Source organism: Fukomys damarensis, unplaced genomic scaffold (genome assembly GCF_012274545.1).
Source record: "Fukomys damarensis isolate Sample0158 unplaced genomic scaffold, DMR_v1.0_HiC HiC_scaffold_38, whole genome shotgun sequence".
NCBI lineage: Eukaryota > Metazoa > Chordata > Mammalia > Rodentia > Bathyergidae > Fukomys > Fukomys damarensis.
This window is the reverse complement of record NW_022900950.1, coordinates 34031029-34049755: the sequence shown is the minus strand read 5'-3', so window position 1 is coordinate 34049755 and position 18727 is coordinate 34031029. Positions and strand designations below refer to the sequence as shown.

Genomic DNA, 18727 nt, shown 5'->3' with positions numbered 1-18727 from the left:
AGCGGGCGGCGCCTCCCTCGGAGCAAAGTTTTATGCAGAGACGATTTTTTTAAAGTAATTGGGAAAACTTTAGATGCGCGTTGTTTGTTTTTTTTGGAAGGGGGGGTGGCCTATAATTCCGAAGAGCTACCTAGGCTCTTTACTCCTTGTCTAGTGCAAATCCACGCCTGAGGTCTATTTGTTTTTGAACCTTTGGCTTTATTTAAAAAGGTGTAAATTTTAAGAATTGCTTAAATGATCGGTTGGGCATTCACAACAGACACGGCATATGCATAACGAATATTTCTGAGAACACCATGTCTAGACTTTTGGAGATCCGGTTGAAGGATCCCCCCCCCCCCCCCCCCTTTTTTTTTTTTTTTTTTTTGTGCTCGGTGTAGCCAGTTCTGGGAATTTGTGTATCTTGCCACGTTCTTGTCTAGTTTTATGAAAAGTTAATGTCACTGCTGAGTTAATAACTGAGTACCTTGGTTTTGGTTCACTCCCTAGGCAGTTTAAGTGAACACAAGTAAACATGGGCAAAGGAGATCCTAAGAAGCCGAGAGGCAAAATGTCATCATATGCATTCTTTGTGCAAACTTGCCGAGAGGAGCACAAGAAGAAGCACCCAGATGCTTCCGTTAACTTCTCAGAGTTTTCTAAGAAGTGCTCAGAGAGGTGGAAGGTAAGAGGGCTTAAGACATGCTGACAAGGTAATAACTAGCTAATAATTTCATGGGCAAAGGAGATCCTAAGAAGCCGAGAGGCAAAATGTCATCATATGCATTCTTTGTGCAAACTTGCCGAGAGGAGCACAAGAAGAAGCACCCAGATGCTTCCGTTAACTTCTCAGAGTTTTCTAAGAAGTGCTCAGAGAGGTGGAAGGTAAGAGGGCTTAAGACATGCTGACAAGGTAATAACTAGCTAATAATTTCCAAATTAGGATGGAAAAGAAGCCTGCCTGTCCATTCTCCTAATAGACTGTTGAATGGCAAAGGATACTTCTCATTTTAATGCTTTGGGATAATTAAACTTTACATATCAATGAAGCTTACAGATAATTCTCCTTTAGACCATGTCTGCTAAAGAGAAAGGAAAATTTGAAGACATGGCAAAGGCGGACAAGGCCCGTTATGAACGAGAAATGAAAACCTATATCCCTCCTAAAGGAGAAACAAAAAAGAAGTTCAAGGATCCCAATGCGCCCAAGAGGCCTCCGTAAGTACCTTTACTTTTATTTTCAGGACATGTTTTACAGTAGAATCACAGATTTAGGAAGATTCTATCCTGTGAGTTGAGTGTTCAAATTTTCTGAAGCTAATAGTGGCTCACATTGCTATACCTAAATATTGTAAATAAAATTCCTTTTGGATGAACACAAGTATTAGCCAGAGTATTTGCCTCCTTGCCCAATATACAGTATAATATAATTTTCACTCACTTCTTTAGAACTGTTTTCTAAAATGCTTTAGAGTGTGGTTCTTCTGGATCTCTGACTAGTATAAGTCAAGTGATTGTAATTAACTTTGGCTGAATGTTTGCACCCTGTTCAGTGCATGGTAGAAATTAACAGGTGGCTTATGTATTTACTAGTCCTTTTTTTTTTTAATCTGTTAACTTAATCTTAAATGAATTCAATTTCTCTTTAGTTCGGCCTTCTTCTTGTTCTGTTCTGAGTATCGCCCAAAAATCAAAGGAGAACATCCTGGCCTCTCCATTGGTGATGTTGCGAAGAAACTGGGAGAAATGTGGAATAATACTGCAGCAGATGACAAGCAGCCTTACGAGAAGAAGGCTGCCAAGCTGAAGGAAAAGTATGAAAAGGTAAGTGTGTGGGTTTGCTTCAAGATTGCTGACTTTGAGATGTAATAGTTTGTAGTGTAACAGCTATATCATCTTAAATCTTTTTTCATTTTTTAAAGAATTTTGACCGCCATGTAAAATGTTAGTATTTTTACTTAATATAATTTGACTGGTGCCAAGGCCATATATTTATTTTTGATACTGAGGATCAAACTCCAGTCCTTGAGCTTGCAACGTAGGTGGCAAGGCAGCACCACTGAGCTAAATCCCTGGCCCAGAAATAAGTTATTTTAAAATTGTCAGGTATACAATAATAAAAATGACTTGAGTAAAGTAATACTTTTCTTAACTATGCCCTGAAATATTTAAATTCCTTTAACACGCAAAAAATCTGTAGCATTACCAAGTAAGATGTAAAAAAGCTGTAAGTCCTGTAATTTAAATTGAAGTACTAAATACTTAAATTGTACTTCTTTAGTCATTCTGATACCTATTTTTAAATGTCTCTTCACCATATTGCATGTTTATTGGCAAATTACCTGTTTTTAGGACAGTTTTGTACTGTGGATCAAGGTCTGACAGGGTAAACCTGTAGAATGTTTTTTTACATTCAGAAGGTGGCAGTGTCTACCCTTTAATCAAAGTTTCTGTGTTCTAGTTTTAATAGAGTTAGCATGTAGTGTGTAATTGTACCTCAGTGAGGCACATAGCATTGGAAATACTAAACCATGATATTTCATGAGTTAGAGCTTGATTGCTCCTTGTAATTACTGTTTTTATGTCCACTTTTCCAAATTCTAGTTGTATGTGTAGGTGAGTTTCACCGTGTTGGTTCTCTTTCTTCCCTTACTTAACTTCTACTGTTTCTCCCCCTTTGGAAGGACATCGCTGCCTACCGAGCTAAAGGAAAACCTGATGCAGCAAAAAAGGGAGTTGTCAAGGCTGAAAAGAGCAAGAAAAAGAAGGAGGAGGAGGAGGATGAGGAAGATGAAGAGGATGAGGAGGAGGAGGAAGATGAAGAGGATGAAGATGAAGAAGAAGATGATGATGATGAATAAGTTGGTTCTAGCGCAGTTTTTTTTTTCTTGTCTATAAAGCATTTAACCCCCCTGTACACAACTCACTCCTTTTAAAGAAAAAAATTGAAATGTAAGGCTGTGTAAGATTTGTTTTTAAACTGTACAGTGTCTTTTTTTGTATAGTTAACACACTACCGAATGTGTCTTTAGATAGCCCTGTCCTGGTGGTATTTCAATAGCCACTAACCTTGCCTGGTACAGTATGGGGGTTGTAAATTGGCATGGAAATTTAAAGCAGGTTCTTGTTGGTGCACAGCACAAATTAGTTATATATGGGGACGGTAGTTTTTCATCTTCAGTTGTCTCTGATGCAGCTTATATGAAATGTTGTTCTGTTAACTGAATACCACTCTGTAATTGCAAAAAAAAAAAGTTGCAGCTGTTTTGTTGACATTCTGAATGCTTCTAAGTAAATACAATTTTTTTTATTAGTATTGTTGTCCTTTTCATAGGTCTGAAATTTCTCTTGAAGGGAAGCTAGTTCTTTTGCTTTTGCCCATTTTGGATCACATGAATTATTAGTGTTTTATCTTTTCGTTATCGTTAGTGGATGCAAAGCTTCTGTCTACACACCCTGCATGTCATTATAGGGGTAATAAAAGTCAAACTGAGAACATTTTCATCTATAAAAACAAACTCCAAAATCTCCATCAGTTGATAACAAATTTTACATAGCCCTTTGTAAAGTGAAGAGTAACCAATTCTGTTCACAGCATGGGATTATTAGAATCAAGCAGTCTGAAAGTTTGTCCTTGAAGGACTAAGAGAAAAATATGTTCTAGTCTTTACATGAGGACTCTTAACTCCCATTACCATGTAATGGCAGTTATATTGTGCAGTTCCCACATTAAAGGAGACCTGAGAATGTATCCCCAAAAGCGTGAGCTTAAAATACAAGACTGTCATACTAAGTTTTTTGTTGACATTTAGTCAATAGTGAAGGCTATGTAAGTGCTATCTGTATATGCCTTTCCCATTTAAATATGGACTGCTCAGGAAACAACTCCAGTGCAAGTTTTTAATTAATTGGATTGGCTTTTAAAATTATGCCACAAATTGGAAAGGGGTAGATTGTCTATATTGTCTACCCTTTCATAATTCAATTAGACATGAGAAAAGTGTGAGCTTCAGATCTTAGTATAAATTACCCAATCTATTTGAGTTTTTCTTTACAAAACCCAAACTCAGTCATGTTTATCTGTTTTAGCAGTTTAGGGAAAAATTTGGCAATTTTGTGGTTTTTGAGATTATCACTCTTAAAGTGCCAGTGTTTTAAAATAGCGTTCTTGTAATTTTACACGCTTTTGTGATGGAGTGCTGTTTTGTTATATAATTTTGAGTTGGTTCTTTCCATTTGCATTTGTTTATGTAATTTCAGGAGGAATACTGAACATCTAAGTCCTGGATGATACTAATAAACTAATAATTGCAGAGGTTTTAAATATTAGTTAACTGGCTTTCACTTAAGACTTTTAAGATTTTTGTTCTATTGCTTCCAATAATACAGTACCTCCTAGCAACACCTTTTAAATAAGAGCTGACAAAGTTTTTCCCTTCAAAAATACTTTATGCTTATAAATAGGTTAATGGGCTGATAAAAAACAGGTTTTGTCTAAAACATTCCAAGTGTGCTCAGAAGATGCTATATATATAAATGAAAAAATAATTTTGCTTTCAGGACCTTAATTTTTCTAAGTCAAGACACATAAGTGAGCCAAGTGTGGTACACAGCTGTAATCTCAGCCCTTGGGAGGCTGAGGCAAGAGGATTAAGAATCAAAGTTCGAGGCCAATCTGAACTGCATAGACCCTGTCTCAAAAAAAAAAAAAATGAAAATTGAGGTTGGTGATTACAAATCAAAGATCTGTCTTTTAAAAAGCTAAATGTGGTCCTCAATTGAATGGTTGCAGTTTCAAAAATAACCAGATTTTTAGTTAAGGGAAATGAAAGATCATTTGTTCATCTGACTCCGATGGAAGTTCACTATTGTGGAAGCACTGTTGTCAAACGTATTGCTATGTCTAATCCAGTTAAAAATTCTGCCTCAAGGGACCTTTTAGAACTTCTGTGGGTGTGTCATGGCAACTGCCCTCTAAGATGTTGAGAATGGGGAAAGTGGCTTAGAGTTAATTGTATAACTGACTTTAGATCCTGACAGAAACAAATGGTCAAAAATCCTTTCAAATCTTAAAACTAATGAGTTCTGTGTAGTGTCAAAACAGTATTCCTGGGAACCCGGATACTTCGAATCCAATATTCAAGTAAGCCAATTATTTACAGTGTAAAATCTGATTAAAACATGGAAATAACTAAATTTTTTTATTTTGCAGTACTGTGGGTTGAACGCAGGGTCATTGCCAGAGCTACATTCCCAACTCTTAGTTTTTTAAAGTTCGAGACAGGGCTTTGCCAACAAGAATAAATTGCCCATGCTGGCCTTGACTTTGATCTGCTAGGATCCCAGGTTGCTGGAATTATAGGCATGTGTTACCACGATAGCTGGAAATGACTTGTTGAAAAAGCACTATTTTAGTAATGCCTAGAGGTGGTTACAGCACAATAAGAGTTTTAAGGTTTTTTAATTTAAGAAGCTGCCAGGTGTTAATGGCGCACACCTGTGATCCCAACACTTGGGAGGCTGAGGCAGGTGGTTTGCTGCATGCTCAAGGCTAGCCAAAACTATATAGATTATCTAAAAAGAAACTTAAACTTTAATATTAGGTTCTCTGTTTTAAAAACCACGGCATAGTTAATCCCATCCTGATTCACTTGAGTAAAGATTGAAAATTTGCTGATTAGCTGCTATAATTCTGATGATCTTCCATCAAAATGTTGACATAAGTCAATTTTCTTAGAGTGAAATCTAGAACTGTTTTGTGTACCCCAGGGGTAAGGATTAAAAGATAGGAAAAATACTCTATGCTTAGTAAACTGTTCAACAGATCTTTTCTTCACTACCTGGGGAAACAATTTACTCATATTTTTGCAGTATCTGCTGAAAACTGCACATAGCAAAGTAGTGATTTTTTTGGCAAACATGTCCACTACCTTGTAAGGCATCACATAGTCTGATAAAAGCTAAATCTATGTCTGCTTGGTAAATGTACCTGGAAGGTTTTTGTTTTTTTTCAATACCAGCATGGTATTACTACAAATATGCACACATCAAGCAACTTAAATCTTGAACCCTAAGTGTGAACCACTACCTAGTAGTTATTTGGTGATTGTGTTAACAGTTAAATTTAGATTTATGCTTGTCACTTGGAACTGACCCTTGAAATAATCTAATAGTAGATAAGAGCTAGAAAAGGGTTGGGGTTCCTATCCCAACGAGAAGCAAGGTGGTTCATTTTCTTGTCCCCTTCTAGTAGCTGAGCGGTGCTAACATTTGCCACAGCTTAGGAAATTCCCTGGGTCTCAGCCAACTTGCTCCCTAGGGTAATGAGGCAAAATGTTGCTCTGTTCTAGGAATGCTGCTGTTTCACGATCTACTGTGGCACCGGAATGCATGCCACACAACACAAAATGACACAGGGATAACTTGATAGGCCACACAGTCTAAAATAGATGCTATTTTCCAGAAGGAAATAGAATCACTGAAGCCTTTAGGCATGTCTGTGGTTTAGCCCTTCCATAGCAGAGTTCACTAGGCATCCACAGAAAAAGTAATGTAGACCTGGAATCATAAAAGGGTAATCCTGTAAGTGAACATGAGTTGGTGGAAAACCACTTTAGTACTGGGAAATACATTGGTCATGGGTGTACCTCAGAGGTAGTGGGTGCTTAGCATACTTAAGGTCCTGGATTTGATCCCCAGCACAAAAAAATAAATGAAAAGTGGCTTAGCAACAGATCCTTAAAAATTTCATGATGCATTTCTTCACTTGCATAATGTAGTCATAACATTTCATAGTGTGAAGCCCTATTATAATTTGTACATTCTCTTTCCTCCACTTTTTGCTATTTCTCACAATATCTAAGTGAACATTGCCTTCAGGCATATGTTGATCTTTAGGATAAACCTTGAAAGAGTCTAAAGATACTTGGATTTCATATTCTGGCAGCTATGTATTCATAAACTGACCCACTCAAAAAGTAATACATTGTGAAAGATTTTGATTTTATAATGAAGGTTTTTACTGGTTAGTCTGGCTCCATGGGATTTTTTTTTTTTTTTTTTTAAAGAGAAGACTAAAATACTGATATACTGTCATTTGTCCAGAGCTACCAATCACAGAAACCCGAGTTAGAACTGAAAGATGGTTGGGTTGGCTACTGTTTCTCTCAAAGGTTACTGCAGTAACTAAATATTTGATCCCTTGTGTGAAAATGAGCTTCCTTCCCATTTTGGCATCCAATATCTTAAGTGGAAGTTTCTGGTTATTTTTCTATCTGGGGAGGACATTTTGTAGCATAAATTGTGTATCATACAGAAACTATGGCCCCATTTTGGAAAAGAATTTGGCAACAAGGTGTAGCCAAAAGATGGGAAATCACAAGTCTCTCTCTCTCTCTCTCTCTCTCTCTCTCTCTCTCTCTCTGTGTGTGTGTGTGTGTGTGTGTTCGCGCCCATGTGCATGCATGCACACACCAAAGTCTAGGCATTAGGAGATAGGTTATTTGAACAGGTGGACTGGATCCTGCGCTGTGGCTTTAAACACGATAAAGTTTACCAGTGCTTCATATCTTTACTGGGCACAGCATTTTAGGGGAAAAAAACTCCAAATGAGTTTATGAGCACAATTATATCTATACGCTTAAAGAGGAATTAGGGTTAGTTCCCTAGAATTACACAGAACCTCTCATTAGAAGCTTTACCGTATTTTTGTTCATTGGGTTTTTTAGATGTCCACTTACAAAGTGTTCTGAATATAGGTAGGTAAGAGAATAAAGTCCTAAACCAAAATAAGTAGCCTGTTAGATGTGAGCGTTTCAAAAGATGGAAGAAAACAAAATGCTTAGTTAAACTACACCTGCAGCTGCTTATATGGTGATCGAGAAAGTTAAAAGGATTTGGGGGCTCCCCAGAGCAGACATTGCAGCTCTGCCACTTAGACCTACTTCCCCTCCAACCCTCCATTCCTGAGCTTGAAATTCAGGGGATCCTGGGCCTTGCTTTCCCACCTGGAATCTGCCCAGGTGGGGCTTGGGTTTACTGAACAGGCCAGGCGTTGGGGCTCAGAAGCAGCAAAACTGAACAGCCTTGTTCACAAGTGACGAGATTTGTTAGTACTTTGAAGGTCAGCAACAGAATAATGCATGACACCGTGATGGTGTCATAGCATGTTAGAGGTGAAGATTCCATGGGCCATTACAGTCCAACCTGTGTGCATTTTTATAAAGCAGTGGATATAGAACCATGGACAGGCAGTGCTCCAGGAAAAGCTGCAAATTGAAACAATGTAGCAGAGTCAGGCTCAGGAGGTGCAAAAAATGTGAGTCTTTCCCTCCTTTTTAAGTCTCTCTTTGACCTGCCTGCTTACCCCATTCTCCTGACATGGTTTCTCTGCTGTGAAGACAACCAGCATTAGAAGTCTCCAGAGGGCTGGCACTGCTTATGTATCTTAGAACTGCAGCAGGATCTGCTGGAAGATCACAGGAGGAAGGTACATGACATGTGACAATGACTTCTGAAATATTAGCTGCTCTTAGGATGAATGAAATTTACATTAGTTGATACAAAACAAGCCAGTAAACAAAATTGTACCTTTCTAGCAGTGAGAAATATGTCCTACTGGTTTATTTATGTACATATATTTTATATATACAAATACGTGCAGATACCATGTATGTTTTTACAATTGAGATTAGAATCACATATTGTGAAATTAATTTTTTTTCTCTTTTTCAGTGCTACGGATTGAATCCAAGGTCTTGTACATGTCAGGCCAGAACTCTACCAGTGGAGCTAAGTCCTCAGCCCCTAAACATTTTATTTTGAGTAATTCAGTGGCATTTGCTAATTCATAATGTTCTGAAACCACCACCTCTAGTTCCAAAATATTTGTATCACTCCAAAAGAAAATCCTATACCCAGTACTTGATCTAGTCTGGAAATTTCATATAAACAGAATCATATAATAAGTGATTTTTATATCTATCTTTCACTTAACACACTTTCATAGTTCAACCATATTGTAGCAGTGTCTACTTTCCTTTTTAAGGCTGAATAATATTTCATTTTATGTATGTAGCATAATTCCTTTATCCACTCATCCATTGATGAACACAGGTTTTTCCATCTTGGCTGTTGTGAATAGTTATGAACATGCATGTACATGTATTTGTTTGAGTCTCTGCTTTCAGTTTTTGGGTGTATTATTTAAGAGTGATCTCCTAGATCATATAGTAATTCTTATGGCTTATGTCTAGATGTCCCCCCAGAGCCTGATGCAGTTGTAGCTGGGTCTCTTTCTGAAGTGGCTGGACCTAGAGTGTGATGCTGGGATTAAGGGTGTGTGATTACTAAACCATGTGGGTGATGGGTTTGGCACTACCCAAATCCCAACGGTGTGGTTGGGATAAAATCTGCAGAAAGACTCTGTTAAGATCTCTTGTTGCTTTTGCTGTCTTCTGTTGCCCCTCTGCCACCCTCCCTTGGAGCCAGTTGATTATGGACTGAAACCTCTACGAACTGTAAGCCAAATAAGCCTTTCCCCCTTTAACTTGGGTGTCAAGTATTTTGTCTCAGAAATGAGAGGAAAGTAAGTAACAGTAATTCTATGTTTAACTTCTTGAGGAACCATCAAATTGCTTGTTTGTTTTGAGACCAACTCTCCTGTGTAGCCCAGGCTGGCCTTCAATTCACAGCAATCCTCCTATCTGAGCCTCCCAAGTACTGGGCCGGCCATTGAACTGTTTTTAATGCAGCTTTATCACTTTATATTTCCACCGGTAATGTACAAAGGTTCCAGTTATTCCACAACCTTGTCAACATTCTTATTCACCAATTTATTTTATTTTATTTTTTTGAAACAGAGTCTTTCTATGAAGTTCCAGCTAGCCTTGAACTCACTATGTAACCCACGTTGGCCTTGAATTTGTATTCAAGTAATTGCTGGACTGCAAGCAGAGAATGCAGATCAATCGGAATTGATCAGTTGGAATGGGTAGAAACTGAAAATTTTGCAAAGTATTAGAGCTTTCTTGCTTTTCATCTCATTATTTTATCATTCTTTATAATAACCTACATATTTCCAAAACTTACTAATCAGTAATTATATCAGGATTTTCTTTTTTGCTTTAAATAAGGCTAAATACATTTTCACACATTTATAAAGTTTTTTTAAACTTTTATTAGTACATGTGTGAAGTACATGTTTACATCCCTTGTGAGGAGCTGGTACATATAAATAACACATCTCAATTCTTTTTTCATTCCCCTTCTCTCTCCTCCCTGCCCCCTCTTCTATCTCTCTGTCTGTCTGTCTCTCTCTCTCTCTCTCTCTCTCTCTCTCTCTCTCTTTTTTTTAAAAAAAACAGGGTATCACTATGTAGTTGAGACTGACCCGGAACTCACCACCATGCCTAGCTTTCTTTTCTATCTCTTGATCCTTTTCCCCTTTGCAAAAGATTTGTCTTTTATTTTACTCTTTTAATTATTTATACTTGGAGGTTCTCCTATAAGAGAAACCATATGATATTTAGACTTGTCATACATGATTTTGAGACTAAGATAGGTAAATATTCTTCTGAAACATACATTTTTTGTGTGTGGTACTGGGGATTGAAAGGAAAGCTGAGCTACATCCTCACCCCTTTTTATTTCTTATTTTGAGGCATAGTATTACTAAGTCTAAATTCTTCCAGATGGCTTGTCATCCTCTTACCTCAGGTTCCAGATATCAGGAATTATAGATAAGTGCCACCACGTACAGCTTGAGGTGTGCATGACTAATTTAATGGTAGCCATCAGGTCAATATTATATTGAATTAATTATGAGAAATTAACTACAGCAGTCCCATAGGAATCTTTTACATACATTGAAGAGGAAGAGTATTGGATTTTAAACTGCATAGCTCAAATTTGAAAAACAGTGTAAATTTCAAGTTTCTTAGACGGACTTAAATTTTGGAGAGCAATCTGTGATGAATTTATATATTGAACTTCTACAGATAAGTATAATATACAATAAGAAATAACATTGATTTTATTTCTAAAAATTGGACCGAGAAATAGCCAGGGGTGGTGATAGATGCCTGTAATTCCAGCAGTTGGGAGGCTGAAGCAGAAGGATCTTCCATGAGTTCAAGGCCTGCCTGGGCTACATAATGAGCTCAAGGCCAGCCTGAACTGTATAGTAAGATCCTGTCTCAAAAAAAAAACAAAACAAAACAAAACAAAAAAAATTTTTGATCAAGATTTGTTATTATAGTTGATATATCAGTAAAACCCATAAGACTTGAAGTTTAAAAAAATTAATTTTGCAAACATTGTAGTTAAGAATTAACTGATCTGGGGACAAGGACCAAATACAATTTTTCCTGGTTTATTGTTATCTTTTCCTCTGTCTTCATTTTTAGGCCAAATCTATTTTTACCTTACTTTTAAGACCAAGCAGTCTTAGTGTGCTATTATTCATGAACATGGTTAAAGCATCTTTAAAAAATCATAAAAATAGTTCCATATTGTTTCATTATGAATATTCTTTTTAGAAGGATATCATGGACTGTGGTTGTAACTCAGTGGTTGCTCAGCCTAAGCAAAGCCTTGGGTTCTATATCCTCAGTAAAAAAGAGGAGAGGTGGGATTATTAAGAAACCGCTGGAGGGCTGGGATTTAGCTCAGTGGCACCATGCCAGCCTCGCAAGCTCAAGGTCCTGAGTTCGATCCCCGGTACCAGAAAGAAGAGAAGAAAAAAAAAAAGAAGAAGAAGAAGAAGAAACCTCTGGAGTAAACAAAAATTGAGCCCAAAATGTAGACTTCATAGCTTTCATACCTCCACAATCAAAGTTTTTGTGGAAAGGATAGGGGAGAAAGAGAATGAATAGATGAGTTCCAAACATGCTCATGTCAGAAGTTGATATCATACTTCAGTTTTATTTAAATCTGTAGAGCGAGAGTAAGGCATGTGATTGAAACGTGGAGTTGGTCAGGAGCATGTGACATCTGAAAGTTTGGCCTTGTTTCTCCAGTCACATTTTGGCAAGTCAGTAAACAAACAATTTAGCCAGGAATAGTGGAGGAAGGAAAAGGCTGCCAGCTAGGAGCAGGGGTGCTCCCACGCAACTGTGTGTGGAACTCCTGGTTTCTTTGCAACTTCACCAGTCCCCGATCTCCCGGACCTTTTGAGGACTCACTCAGGGCGTCTCTGAAGTGGAACAATCCCACTGGCGCTCCATCCAGTGAAAGACATTGCCAATGGAGGCAGTCCACTGCTAGGTGAGCTGTGCTGTAATCTCATTGCAACAGATTTAGCAAGAGTAGCTTCTACTAATTTTCATAAATCCAAAGGAATTTATAAAACTTATTTTTCAACCCAATTGCTCTGGAATGTGGGTATCCACAGTTTCTTTTCTTTTTTTGTTTTGTTTTGTTTCGTTTTTGAGATAGGGTCTCACTATATAGTTAAGACTGACCTGGAACTCACTATGCAGCCCAGGCTAGTCTCGAACTCACAACCATCCTCCTGCCTCAGCCTCCCAAGTGCTGGGATTACAGACATGCACCACCACACCCGGCCTTCTTGTTTCTTAAACCCAGAAAGGAAGGCAGTTAAGTGAGTGATGGAAATTATCAAATGATAGTCATCTTACCATCTACTCTTGAGTCTTCCCCAGGACCCAATTTTAACTCAGAACAAAATAAAGCCCATCTGGCAGTACTTCAGAAAGTTAAGGGGAGAAAGAGGAAGAAGATTATTGAAGAAAAACTACTAAGAAACAGTCTTGATAAAGCTGATCAAAATTATTATGGGTAAGGTAATACAGGAAAAATTTGCCAGCTGGTATGAAGAAATCTTTACATTTCTTAAAAAGAGATTTTAAAAGCAACTGTGAGCCAGGCATGATGGCGCATGCCTATAATCCCAGCACTTGGGAGGGGCCTGGACTTCATAGCAAGACCCTGTCTCAAAAAACCAAAATAAAATAAATAAATAAATAAAATAGATGCTATTCATCGAAATGTGTCTACTATAAGCACAAGATACTGCACTGTTTGATGTCTGGCACCATTTATTTATTTATTTATTTATGGTACCTGGGATCGAACTTGGGTCCTTGTACTTTTGAGGCAGGCGGTGGAACCACTGAGCTAAATCCCCGGCCCTGCCACCATTTATTATATATGCATGTCTTCTCAGTAATGGGAAATGTGTCTCCCATGACTTCCTTTTTTTTTTGTTACAGGGGATCAAACTCAGGACCTTGTACTTTTGAGGCAGGCTCAGTGCCACTGAGCTAAATCTACAGCTCATGTGACTCCTAAAATATACACGCACACATACACACACTATGTAAAAATCCAAACAATAGAAACAAAACAACCATTGACAACACTTAGCTGGCTTTTCCGTGAGAGAGGGTTCAAGGTATGAACCCTCAGGTCACCAGTTTGTCTTCTCGGCCCAGCTTCACTTTCTTCTTCAGATAGGGTCTCCGGCTCCTGCCAGAGCCTTCCCCTCTGTCACGGCCCAGGACTCCAGCAGCCAAGCCAGTGCCAGGCGCCTTGTGCTACCAAGGAAAGAATGGTAGAAAGTTGGTCCGAGCCTTGGCCACTTAGTAGGTCTGTGGTCACCCCACCGGCCCCTCCCTGGGGACAATGGCTGCGGCAGGCTTTTCCTCTCCCATGAATTTTGAGTTCTTAAAAATCTGTAGGCAGTAGTGTTGGACGCCCAATGCCTTAGGCACATTGCCTTCAAGCCAGAGTTCTGGTGCACGCATTTCTATTTTGCACTTACACACACACACACACACACACACACACACACACACCAGCAGGGAGGAAGTTATAGTGCCATTCAAATTGCATAGTCATTTACCACTTGTCTCATAAGTGTGCTGGAGGGGTGGGAATTGCTCCTCACTTTTCACTGCTGTGTGCTTGGGTGTTCATAAGACCCACAGGAGCGAATTCATTTTCTTCTCTGTGACACATTACAGCTCTAACGCGGTCCAGTACCAAATGGGATATGAGCAATAGCTAATCTAGAAATGTAAGCTGACATACTGTCTGACCCAGTTTGCCTGGAGGGATTTGGTGTAATGCTAGCAAGTAATAGGGACATTTTATTATAATTATAGGAGAATAAGTTATGAACTCTGAGACCTTAGGCAGAACAAAATCTAATATGTCCAGTGAATATAATTGTCATAGTTTTTCCACGTACTGGGCGTCAGTATCAGAAATGACTGCCATTTTGACAAGTTTGTTCTTTTCAGCTGATTTTCTTCCTGAGTGTAACATATTCAGGTTTAGAGAAAATTCTCCTCTCCCTGCTCTTCTCCTCCTCCTCCTCCTCCTCTTCCTCCTCCTATAGAAGTTTTAGGGATGGCAAGCACTTTGCCACTGACCCACAGCTCCAGCATGACATAAGTTTACAGTGAAAGTTTTTCAGTTCCATTAGCACATTAATTTCAGTTAGATCTTTCTTTTTAATAAATTTTATTTTTACCCATCCCCCCCTCAAGCCCACTCCCCTCCCTATGTATAAAAGCTCTGTTTCCATTTTTCCTTCTATTTTCACTTTTTTCTTGTCCCTTCCTTCCTTTCTCCACCTCTCTTCTCTTATCCCCCTTGCCATTTGAACACTTTCTTCCCATTTCCCAACATCCACTGTACATTTCAGTTCTTATTTCCACTTTTAGTTTCTCACATCAGAGAAACAATGTGATATTTAAACATGTTTATATGATTTATTTCACTTAAGAATATGGTCTCAAGGTCCATCCATTTAATTATAAAGGTCTAAAGCTCATCATTCTTTAGGGCAGAGTAGTACTCCACTGTATATACAAAAACTACTCATCAGTTAATGGGCATTTGGGCTGTTACCAAGATTTAGCTATTACAAGCTGTGCTTCTATAAACATGGGTGTGTATATATCACTGTGGTATGATGCTTTTAATTCTTTCAGGAAGATACCAAGAAGGAGAATAGCTGGGTCAAATGGAACTAGAGCTTTCTATGCATACATCTGAATTCTTGTTTTGTTTGTTTGTTTTATTTTTTGTGCTGCAGGAGATGGAACTCAGGACTTTGGGCACGTTAAACAAGTGTGCTATGACTGAGCCACACCTGCATCCTCTAAAAGTCTTACCAGATACCACAGACCACACTGCACCTGTCAGTAAGTCTAATTTGTTGAACTGAACTGAGCCCCAAATGTCTTTTGTTGTTTGGTACTGGGGATTGAACCCAAGGGAGCTCTATCACTGAGCTAGATCCATTTCTACTTTTCCTTTTGAGACAGGGCCTTGCTAAATTGGCTAGGTCAGCCTCAGACTTGTACCCCGCCCCCCTGCCTACCAAGTAGCTGAAGTTACAGGCATGTGCCACTGCACCCAGCTTCAGTTTCTTGTTTTAATCAAGTTTTAGGTGAAAGACTTCTAAATTATTATTCTTATGGTTATATTATTGTGATTTTCTTATTACCCCATAATTTTACCTTTTTTTAATGACAGGAGATTTCATTAAACAGTGACAAGGGACATATATATGAAAAGAAACCATAATGACCATTAATATTTTTCTAGATCTGACATTATGAGTTAGAAAAGATATAAACCCTGGAAGAATGAGATTCCATACCTACAAATGAATCCAATTTCTCTCTGAAGGTGGATGACACCAGCTTTTCCAAATGAAGATCTGAGAAATTCAACTACTTGTTGGATTAGTAACTAGCTGCCTGCTGGTTACTGGACTCATCCATTTATTCACAGATGAGCTAGGCACTATGAAAGGCTCTGGAGACTCAGAGGCAAACAAAACAGACCAACTGCCTCTGCCTCTGCCAGAAGGTTCCAATGAGCCTATGTTATTATCTATCTATCTATCTATCTATCTATCTATCTATCTATCTATCTATCTCTCTATCATTGGTACCAGAGATTGAACTCTGGTCCTTGACACTGAACTACTTCTCAGACCTTTTTATTTATTTTGAGACAGGGTCTCCCTAAATTGCCAAACTGCCCAAGGTGCCCTTGAATTTGTGCGATCCTCCTGCCTTGGCTCCTAAGCAGCTGGGATTGCAGGTGTGCATCACCACACGCTCCTGGTCTTACTTGTTAGTGGAGAAGATATACAAATAACCAGTAAACAAAGACCTAAGGAAGGATTTCAACTGCTCCGAAGGGCCCTGGGGACAATAAAGCAGAGGAAGGAAGGATATCTGACAAGGGTGTGGGTCACACAGAGTGTGCAAAGGTCTTTCTGAGGACATACCAGGAGGAAGTCAGTTCACTTTTTTTTTTTGAGATAAGGTCTCACTGTGTAGGTTCAAGCTTGCCTTGAACTGCAGCAACCTTCCTGCCTCAGCCTCCTGAGTTCTGAGATTATTGGAGTGTGCCACCATGCTCAGCCTCTTTTTAATGTTAGCAGTCCTACTTGCTCACTTTGTTTCAGATGGCTTCAGTAAACATGGCTGACTCCTGTTCCTGACTCTCCAGACCACTTAGCCCCCAGCCCTCAAGACCCTGCAGTCAGTGTCTCGATGTCCCAGGGCCTCTCCCTGCTCCAGAAAAGGCTGTCCTTTTCCTAGTTCCCAGCACTCTCCTCACATCCCTGGGCTGTGGGGCTCTACCATACACTCCAAGGAGCAGCCCTGGAGCCGGCTCTCGCTCTCAGGGCGTTCAGGGCTGCAAATAGCACAACAGCTGCAGCTAGAGGTGGTGCCTGGGCAGTGTGCCAGTGCTGCCACTGTGGGAGCCGGGCCGCCTGGGCTCCTCGTGCCCCTTGGAGCAGCCAGAGGATCCTCCTCTGAGGCCCATCATGCTGGGTATGGATGGAGGGTAGGGAGGAAGCAGGAGCCAGTCCTGAGATAGAGAATATTCCTCCAAGACTGTGGCGGCACGATGACTTTTTCTATACAAGCAGAGACACCGAGGCAAGGTGCTGATGGGACTGAGGAGAGCAGGCTAAGAGGAGCCAGGGCACAGCCCTCTGAATCCCAGGCACAGGCCTTTTTCTGGTGGCATGCTCAGTCCTTTTCCACAAGCTGCTTTGCCTTTTTTTCCTCCTGTGTCTAGCCAGTAAGAGGAATCACCCAGCACGAGAACTCACTCCTAAATGCAAAGGTAGTGCAGTCCTAGCTCAGTAATCCTGGGGGTTTGACTTCAGGACCCCTGCAGGTACCAAAACCTATGGCTGCTCAAGTCCCTTAAACGAACCATTGTGGTATTTGCACAGCATCTAGCTGTATCCTTCCATGGACTTTAAATCATCTCTAGATGACTTGTAATCTCTAATAAGATGCAAACATTCTGGAAATAGGTATCATACTGTATTGTTTAGAGAACAATGACAAGAGATGAAAAGTCTGTACATGTTCAGTACAGGCAAACATTTTTTTCTAATATTTTCAGTCTCCGTAAGGATAGAAAGGGCCTACTGCATTATTTATAAAGCACTATGGAAAAATGTGTCATTGCAGGAGGGAGTATAATCCAGGAGTGGTGTCATGCACCTGTAATCCCATCACTCAGTTAACTGAGGCAGGAAGGTCTTTCCAGGCCAGCCTGGACTAATAGTGGGATCTTACCTCACAATATCAAACAAATAACAAATAAACACTACATGAAGGAAACTAGAGTTTAGGAGGGACGTGTAAATGGACACTAAATCTCCCCTGGGATAGCTTAGCCACCAAAGGTGACTTCCGTAGGTGGTTTAACCTGGGCTGCTTTCCGCAAAGGAAGATGGGAGGTGACCTAGGGAAAGTGGAGTCGAGCTGGTGCCAGGGCCCTCCTTGCTGTGCACAGATGTGTGCTATCCAGTGCAGGGCAGGAGCCCAGCTTCTCTGAGTCAGAGGGGATGCTTGGACTCTCTGGATGCCAGTTCACTTCCTTAGGGCCCTGACTGGTGTGGGACAGGAGGTAGATCCCTGAGCATGGGGCCCAGCTTCAGGTGGGAACAACCTGGTGTGTGCAGGAGGGAGCGGCACAGCGGAAAGCTGCTCTCCTGAGGCCAGGCTGGTGGGGAAGGGAAACGCTGAGTGGCCCTGACTGGCTCCAGAAGGTTGCCTTGGTCCTGGGGGAGCTGCTCAGGCCGTTCACTGAGCGATGACTGTGCAGGGCTCTAACAGTGCACAGGAAGCTGCTAATGACCACGATATTCTGGTGTATTTTCCTCTTTCTCTCTTCTTCTTTGTTCTGTGACCAAAAAATGTTCATGTTTATAATTTAAAGGCTAAGAATTCAGCTGATATTTAGTAACATGTGTTACTTAAGGGACCTACCTCACAAAAACAGCAAACAAAATTTTTAACAACTTATGCCAGTCAACAGGTTGACCCTAAAGATTTTGTGAAATACTATGATTTGCAGTGAGTGGGAAACACAGTTATCTTCATACCCCCTTTCAACTAAATTTTAAACATGCCTCCAAATATATATACATATATTTTATCCAGGTGGATGTTGTGATTCAGGCTTTTTTGTTTTTTTGAGACAGGGTCTCACTATGTAGTTGAGACTGACCTGGAACTCACTATGTATCCAGGCTGGTCTCGAACTCACAGCGATCCTCCTGACTCAGCCTCCTGAGTGCTGATATTACAGGTGTGCACCACCACGCCCGGCCTCAGGCTTTTTTGTTGTTGTTGTTGTTGTTACTGTCTAAGAGCAATTTAGTCAGCTATAAACTCCCTTGAGAGAAAGAGATCTTAATGGGAATATTAACTCCTCTGCCCAGTACCCATAA

General features: G+C 39.9%; 1 protein-coding gene across 1 annotated transcript; it reads left to right on the top strand.

Annotated features, from left to right (window-relative positions):
• Positions 1 to 714: 714 nt before the first annotated feature.
• Hmgb1 (high mobility group box 1) lies at positions 715 to 3292 on the top strand. The gene is made up of 4 exons (XM_010623872.2): positions 715 to 864; positions 1052 to 1197; positions 1629 to 1803; positions 2664 to 3292. Exons 1-4 carry the CDS (start codon positions 715 to 717, stop codon positions 2838 to 2840), a joined length of 648 nt encoding a protein of 215 aa, XP_010622174.1. The 3' UTR covers positions 2841 to 3292.
• The last annotated feature ends 15435 nt before the right edge of the window (positions 3293 to 18727 follow it).

What these genes read in the sequence shown, in the direction of transcription:
- Hmgb1 (XM_010623872.2), top strand. Translation starts at nt 715, where the DNA reads ATGGGCAAAGGAGATCCTAAGAAGCCGAGAGGCAAAATGTCATCATAT. An exon ending in AGTGCTCAGAGAGGTGGAAG is followed by an intron (nt 865 to 1,051) that starts GTAAGAGGGCTT and finishes ATTCTCCTTTAG; the next exon opens with ACCATGTCTGCTAAAGAGAA. An exon ending in AATGCGCCCAAGAGGCCTCC is followed by an intron (nt 1,198 to 1,628) that starts GTAAGTACCTTT and finishes ATTTCTCTTTAG; the next exon opens with TTCGGCCTTCTTCTTGTTCT.